This window comes from Coregonus lavaretus (assembly GCF_964263955.1).
Source record: "Coregonus lavaretus genome assembly, chromosome: 5".
NCBI classification, from domain to species: domain Eukaryota; kingdom Metazoa; phylum Chordata; class Actinopteri; order Salmoniformes; family Salmonidae; genus Coregonus; species Coregonus lavaretus.
This window is the reverse complement of record NC_139992.1, coordinates 70,381,822-70,389,697: the sequence shown is the minus strand read 5'-3', so window position 1 is coordinate 70,389,697 and position 7,876 is coordinate 70,381,822. Positions and strand designations below refer to the sequence as shown.

At 40.8% G+C, this 7,876-nt stretch overlaps 1 protein-coding gene across 2 annotated transcripts; it reads right to left on the bottom strand.

Annotated features, from left to right (window-relative positions):
• Positions 1 to 206: 206 nt before the first annotated feature.
• LOC311128972 (interleukin-10 receptor subunit beta-like) lies at positions 207 to 7,484 on the bottom strand. 2 transcript variants are annotated; one of them, XM_084161201.1, is made up of 7 exons: positions 7,299 to 7,484; positions 6,572 to 6,695; positions 4,489 to 4,658; positions 4,081 to 4,235; positions 3,196 to 3,343; positions 2,874 to 3,007; positions 207 to 2,726 (listed from the first exon to the last, which is right to left on the bottom strand). In XM_084161201.1, exons 1-7 carry the CDS (start codon positions 7,360 to 7,362, stop codon positions 2,619 to 2,621), a joined length of 903 nt encoding a protein of 300 aa, XP_084017327.1. In that variant the 5' UTR covers positions 7,363 to 7,484; the 3' UTR covers positions 207 to 2,618. The 2 variants fall into 2 exon arrangements, with proteins under 2 accessions (XP_084017327.1, XP_084017328.1); XM_084161202.1 differs by having other exon boundaries at positions 3,202 to 3,343.
• Positions 7,485 to 7,876: the final 392 nt, after the last annotated feature.

Below are 7,876 nucleotides of genomic sequence, written 5' to 3'. Positions count from 1 at the left end.
AAGGGGTGTGAATACTTTCAGTTCACATAAGCTACTGGGTAAACAATATGCCAAGCAATATGCCAAGCCGTCAAATGCACTTGGTATTGACCCCACAACTGGTGTCTGGGGTACTTTCTCATTAAGGGCCGGTTTAGCAGACATAGATTAAGCCTCCAAAAATTGCCAGTGTAGAAATCCCCTACAATAACCCATGTGTAGCCTATAATATGTATTCAATTTTATTCACACTTAATAGACAATCAACAAATTTGAATTTGTTTGGTGACAACAATATTACAGAAAATACAAATTGTAGGTTATAACAACATTACAGTAACGTCTAGATAAATACATTAGCTTTGTTGTTGCAAGTAGGACATTTCATTTATTTATGTTAGACATTTGGATCACATGTAGGCCTATGTAATTAGATTATAAGGATGTAAGGATAAAGATGTATACTGAATAAAAATACTAACGCAACATGTAAAGTGTTGGTCCCATGTATCATGAGCTGAAATAAAAGATCCCAGAAATGTTCCATACGCACAAAAAGCTTATTTCTCTCAAATGTTGTGCACATATTTGTTTACATCCCTGTTCCTGTTAGTGAGCATTTGTCCTTTGCCAAGATAATCCATCCACCTGACAAGTATGGCATATCAAGAAGCTGATTAAACAGCATGATCATTACACATGTGCACCTTGTGCTGGGGACAATAAAAGGCCACTCTAAAATCTGCAGTTTTGTCGCACAACACAATGCCACAGATGTCTCAAGTTTTGAGGGAATGTGCAATTGGCATGCTGACTGCAGGAATGTCCACCAGAGCTGTTGCCAGAGAATGTAATGTTAATTTATCTACCATAAGCCGCCTCCAACATCGTTTTAGAGAATTTGGCAGTACGTCCAACCGGCCTCACAACCGCAGACCACATGTTACCACCCCAGCCCAGGACCTCTACATCAGGCTTCTTCACCTGCGGGATCGTCTGAGACCAGCCACCAGGACAGCTGATGAAACTGAGGAGTATTTCTGTCTGTAATAAATACCTTTTGTGGGGAAAAATTCATTCTGATTGGCTGGACCTGGCTCCCCAGTTGGTGGGCCTAGCTCCCAAGTGGGTGGGAATATGGCTCTTCACTGAGCATGCTCCTGATGTAATTTTTCCTCTGTTGAAAATCTATTGAAGTTTAAGTTATAGACTGGACAAAATTAGCCTACGAATTACTAGACTGATTACAGCTGCATGCAGTGTTTAATGTAAGCTCGAGAGATCAGGAGGCTTTGAGAAGCTAGGACAAAATATCATAATTATAATAGGTTGATTAATTAACTGTTGGGCACATTTTTTATTTGTTTGTGTGTGTGTGTGTGTGTGTGTGGTCTCCCACAATACAAATGGTCAAATGTCTATAAAACATGACTTAATATGTTTTAATAAACAACACGTGTAAAAAGGACATCTTCCAAGTGCCAATGGAGTATCTTCAACTGTTAAAGGCCCAATGCAATAAAAAACGTGAGTTTCCTGTGTTTTATATTTCCACACTATGAGGTTGGAATAATACTGTGAAATTATGAAAATGATGATAATGCCCTTTTAGTATAAGAGCTGTTTGAAAAGACCGCCTGAAATGTCAGCCTGTTTATGTGGGATGGAGTTTTGGCCATCCATGTTGACATCACCATATGGTAAAGTCGTTTATAGACCAATAAGAAAGAGAGTTCCAAACCTCTCTGCCAATAACAGTTAATTTTCTGTTTTCCCCTCCACCACTCCCAGACAGTCCTAGCAAAATTCTTGCTTGAGAAATTGCTCTTTGCTAAAAAGCAATGTTTCTTTTTAACCATTTTAATTGAAGTACCTTACTGTGATTGTTTTCATTGTTAATCAGAAATGATTTGATATTTAGATAAAAATGGCTGCATTGGTCCTTTAAATATTCTTTATAAACACAGAGTGCATCAAGGCATAAACACTGAGACCATGTAATACTCCCCCCCTGGTCCTGTGCCATTTGGACTGTGTTGTAAGTCAGTTAAACATTAGAACTCTCTCTGATGACATAGTGGTTGAACCATTCCTTTGCCCTATACCATGATACCCCAAAAATGCCAGTATAGGCTTATCATGCATGGCCATAATGAATGATAGGCAATATTGATCATTATCATACACATAAAGGTCACATAAATAAATACATCACAATAAGTAGCTCTCTTAGCATTTCATCATAGTGATTAATAAATCACTAAATCCCTGATGTCAGTTAGAATATTATTTCTCTGTTCTCAGTAAGATACATATCCTCTTTTCTGCCATCCATTTTAGTCCTTGTCCTCTTTTCTTCCTTCACATCGGTCTACTCTCTTCCTCTTTTTGACCCATATCTTCCCCATCCACTTCAAGATCTTTGTGATTGGGCGCGTTCGACATTGCAGCCGGCTTTAAAGGCGAGTCAAGACTGACTGATCAACAAATCACCTTGCATCTTAAATAACTTCTCAATATTATTTGTAGATCTGTCAGTCGCAATTCACACGATACATCACAGTTTTGATACTCTTGAACACAGTGTTGTCTGCCAGTCTGTGTGTATTACGTTCTTCCAACCCCCAGATAGAGCTCTCCTAGGTCTCTGCCCCACCTGGCATGATGCTGACCTTGTGGTACACCTTCTCAGGCTGGGGGCTGCTCTGCATGGCCAGGATGGAGGAGCACAGGGGATCCAACAGCAACTGCATAGAATAGAATTCAACTTAATTGTGTTACAGAGAACAACATTATTATGGGCTGTCCTCCCCTTAGCAGCCTCCACTGCTACACACAAAGAAACACAGTCTATTATTCATTAAAACACACTGATCATGCGTCATACTACTGACCTCTGTGAAATGTTCAGGCAACTTGTCCTTGGGTCTGAGGAAGTGGACCACCCAGTAGCAGTACCAGAAGGCCAAGGCCAGCAGGGCCACTGCCACAGCCATCACCAGGGCTACCACCCAGGGCCTGTCATTGCCTGTGGAGTGGTTGGGGTTGGAAAAAGGACACCAGGGAGGAATAATTTAGTTGAGCGGGGGGGACTTGTACTTGGAGAAGCACTGAAGGCAGCAATCTAATCAAATCCTCATAATTTGTGTTTAACCGATGAAAGGGAGGAAGAGAGAGCGAGAGAGGCAGAAAGAGAGCGAGAGAAATGGGGCTCACCCTTACCGGTGCTCTCACACGTAACATTGCTGGGCTGGCTGTGTTTGGAGAACCTCAGGGTGTACGCCCAGACTTGAACACAGTACCTGGTCCATGGCTCCAGTGCCAAGACCACTTTACGCAGCTGGGTGTCATTCGTCCTTTTGGCCTGAGGGAGGCGATAGAGAAGTAGTGAGGATCGACAGCGCCATAGACTATCCCACCCACAGTCATAACAGTTACCACTGGCAGATGTAAAAGTAGTTGATGTGCTCTGACTCTAAACCCAGAGGGCTGCCCTAAATGCAACATAGTGAAACTTTGGGGGGTAATGCTCTAAGTAATGCTAATTTCACCATTATTTTATTTGTTTAAAATGCAATTTGTAGTGCTACAGTGGTAAATATTAAAATAAAAGCTTATTCCAAATTAAATTAACACCCCCACCTGTGTCATGGTTTTTAAAAAAATAATCCATGTGGCTGCACTTGTCTTCCCGGGACAGTCCCGTATCTCAGCCCCTTTTCAGGTGTCCAAACTTTCTTTCTACAAAAAAAATGTCCTTATGTCAGCAAGACGCATCAATTAATTCAGGCTAGTGTAGACCCAATGATAATCGCCGAATGTCATAAAACGTTTTGGTGTTTTGTAAAAGATGTCTCTTTCCATTCATCAAATGGCGCAAGTGCACAGTGCACTGTTTGGATGCTGGAACTATTTTGGAGTGGACGAACATGCGCAAGTAGTCTACTTTTTGAAGTGATTTGTTTAACAATAAGATGAAAACATCAGGACTGGTTGTGTTCATGCCAAATTAAAAGGTAATAAAACAAAGTCTGTTTTTCTTTGTTTTAACATTATCAGATCCCTTGATGAAAGAAATGGTAAGTAAAATGGTCACCATACCTTCTCCTCCTGGCCCTCTTTCCAGTAGGTGATGTTAAAGGTTGCGTGGCTGTAGATGTCTTTGAACTCAGAGATCCTGAGCACTGGGTCTTTGATGCTCACTTCAATGTCAGCACCTCTGGAGACAAGCGTCACACCGGGAGGGCCTAGCGTGGCTGTAGAGAGACATATGAAAGGAAGTAACCTACAGGAAGTGAACACCTCTCAGGTGAGGAGGGTTAAATAAATTACACTTGCTAGCTGATAACCATAGACTAGTCTATTAAAGAGGCAATTCTGTCAGGCTCCAGTCTTTATTCACAGTCACACACTGTGTTTTACCCAACCTCTGGCTGAAGAGTGCTTGTTAATACATTTTCATACCCTTAACATCTGTCAAAGCTGTTACGGAGATGGGTATAAACTCACTGTGTTTATCCATGACAAACTGCTTAGTCACCATCCAGTGAGATGTGTCCCCCTTTCGTTCTGCCCTCACTTGAAAATTGTACACTCCATATTGGTTTAGATGACTGGTGAAGTCACAGCTTTGGGCTGTTGTGTTCCAACATACAACCAAATAGCTGCTGACCAAGCTCCTGTATCAAAACATGGCATCGTAGTTATTGCAGTAGAATATTATTACCAGCACGGCCGGACGCTCATTAGGCAGGATTAGGTGGATGGTGTATCAATACACCCAGTCACTACAAAGATAAAGGTGTCCTTCCTAACTAAGTTGCCGGAGAGGAATGAAACCGCTCAGGGATTTCACCAAGAAAACTGAGGATGGGTCAACAATATTGTAATTACTCCAAAATACTAACCTAAATGACAGAGTGAAAAGAAGAAAGCCTGTACAGAATAAAAATATTCCAAAACATGTATCCTGTTTGCAAAAAGGCACTAAAGTAAAACTGCAAGAAAATGCGGCAAATAATTTAACTTGATGTCCTCAATATAAAGCGTTATGTTTGGGGCAAATCCAACATATCACTGAGTACCACTCTTCATATTTTCAAGCATGGTGGTGGCTGCATCATGTTATGGGTATGCTTGTCATCGGCAAGGACTAGGGAGTTTTTTGGGATAAAAATAAACAGAATACAGGCACAGGCAAAATCCTAGAGGAAAACCTGGTTCAGTCTGCTTTCCAACAGACACTGGGAGAAAAATTCACAATTTAGCGGGACAATAAGTTAGCATTTGAAACAGTGGCCAGGTAAACAAAACCAAAGCATGGGTTGCTGTCATACCTTGTCCATAAACTGCTTACAGGATAAGGAAACCAATATGCCATTTTGTAATTTGGGTGATCTATGCCATTAACATTGATGGGGGCGGTATATATATTTTTTCAATCACCTAGTAGCAGGAACAGCACCATCTAGTGGTCAGAACCTGGTAATATCAGGATGTAGGATAGGACATAAACCTAACAACTTCAGTTACTAATTTCTCTTAACGAAAAAAATTAATAATAATACATTCACTGAGAAAACATTGCATTGGATGAAGAAACAATACTCAGAGCCGCAACTGTATACTCCTTGTTGTGGTGGGTTTGGTTGGGGGTCCGTGGGTGGCTTTTGATCATTTATTTGTATTCCTCATGTATTGATCATTGTTAGAAAAAATTATGGTGAAATTAGCATTACTTAGAGCATTACCCCCCAAAGTTTCACTATGTTGCATTTAGGGGGAACCCTCTGGGTTTAGAGTCAGAGCACATCAACTACTTTTACATCTGCCAGTGGTAACTGTTATGACTGTGGGTGGGATAGTCTATGGCGCTGTCGATCCCCACTACTTCTCTATCGCCTCCCTCAGGCCAAAAGGATGAATGGCAACCCGCTGCGTAAAGTGGTCTTGGTGCTTGAGCCATGGACCAGGTACTGTGTTCAAGTCTGGGTGTACACCCTATGGTTCTCCAAACACAGCCAGTCCAGCAATGTTATGCCTATTGTTTAAAAATAAAAGGTCAAAATCAGATGTTTGGTCCTATATTTATTGAATATGAATCCTATGAATTAAAATGGCCAATTAGCTTAATTTCTCAGAGATCAAATTATATTTCAACGAACGTATTTTGCAGTAATGCTAATCTTATTTGTATCTAACAAAAACAATTTCAGAACAATCTGAGATGGTGGGTGTCAAAATCCTCTTTCTTGTGCTTTTTAAGGTGGAACGATCCAAAGTGAAATAGGAGTGAAATAGTTGCACCCATTTCTTAGAAATATACTGAGTGCGTGTTGTTGTGGGTGTGTGTGTGTCAGTGTGAGCAAGTATAATGTATGAGACAAGTATGAATGTGTGTAGGTACAAAGAGTACGCCAGAGTGTGAGTGCGTGTGTATGAAACAGAGAGAGTCTACTGGTAAAGTCTACTTGTAGGTGTGTCAGTTCTCCTCTTTCCCAGCACCCACAGGAGGAAGTTCCTCATATTTCAATGTGTCACCCTCACTTTGCTCCATTGTGTTGTTTTTCATATTACCACGGTCTCCACTCACCTGTACTCTGCTCTGTAGGTTATGTTTTCTGTGTGGTTCTGAGGGGCATCCCACTCCAACACTAGTCCCATGTTGACCGAGTTAATCCTGATGTTACTGGGACTTGGAAGTTCAGCTAACACTGCTGTAAAGCCCCGAGATACACATTTGAACATACTGACAATATACTGTACTTCAGTGGTTCCCAACCAGGGGTACTAGGACCCCTGGGGGTACTCGGCCCATCCACAGACTCATGAGACCTACTGGTAAAATGTACATGAAGTGGTACTTCAGGGGTACTCAGGGCAGAGCAAAATTCAGTTGGTGGTACAGTAACCGAAAAAGGTTGGGAACCACTGCTGTACATCATGCAGCAGGTGGGGGGAAATAGTATTGTACCTGCCTTAGACTATTTTAAGAGGTACTAGAGAAATGAAGCCCGCTTCATAGAGATAAACACTCTTGAGCAAATTTGCTCCTGTATGTTACAGAGAAGGAAGTAAGAAATGATTTACAGTAATGACGATGATAAATGTCAAGTGTTTCCATTGGTTCCCACAATTGGCAATACAATAGAGTGTACGTATGAGAGTGTTAAATAAATGTATAATAGACTGAAATTATAAAGGAATATCTACAAAAGGAGGTTTAAAACCTTCACCTACAAACATAGCCAATCGCTTGACAGCACAGTTGGTAGGCTATGCGATCTAGACTATGGTAAGACCAAGAGCAGAATACTGACCTGTCATTCCATGTAAAGTTAAACACAATTTAACAAACAAGATAGTAAAAACTGTAGATTGCATGTTTCCCAAGAGATTTTCAGTCTAATCCAATGACACTAAAATGTTCTGTTGGCTATATTTTTCTTGTGGCTGCTCTTGAGAGTTTGATGTGTAGCCGACTTTCTGAATGGTCTGAGAACTGCGGGGAATGCGTAACTACGCTGCGCATGAATACAGAACACCAAACGTATGGTTTCGGGGAAACCAAACACGTGACACGCGCTAGGCATTTCCTAGCTTCGCTACATTCAGTGTCAATAATAAAGCATTGCAATAAAAAGTATTCAATTTCCTCCTTTTATTACAGGTCTATAATTAAACCTAAAGTACTTGTTGAATATGACACAGTTCAATACATTTAAAGACAAATCGACATACATTTCACATTTTGTTTTACATGACAATATACTCTATAGGCCTGCCTATGCCTTTTTTTTTATTTTTACATATAATAATAAATAATAATATGCCATTTAGCAGACGCTTTATGTGTGCATACATTTTTACGTATGGGTGGTCCCGGGGATCGAACCCA

Excerpts from the sequence above, each read along its gene's own strand:
- LOC311128972 (XM_084161201.1), bottom strand. The coding sequence starts at position 7,362 with ATGCAATCTACAGTTTTTACTATCTTGTTTGTTAAATTGTGTTTAACT. Across the intron at positions 4,659-6,571 it reads ACCTACAGAGCAGAGTACAG|GAGCTTGGTCAGCAGCTATT; the intron begins GTGAGTGGAGAC and ends GTTTTGATACAG. Across the intron at positions 4,236-4,488 it reads GTTTGTCATGGATAAACACA|CCACGCTAGGCCCTCCCGGT; the intron begins GTGAGTTTATAC and ends GTCTCTCTACAG.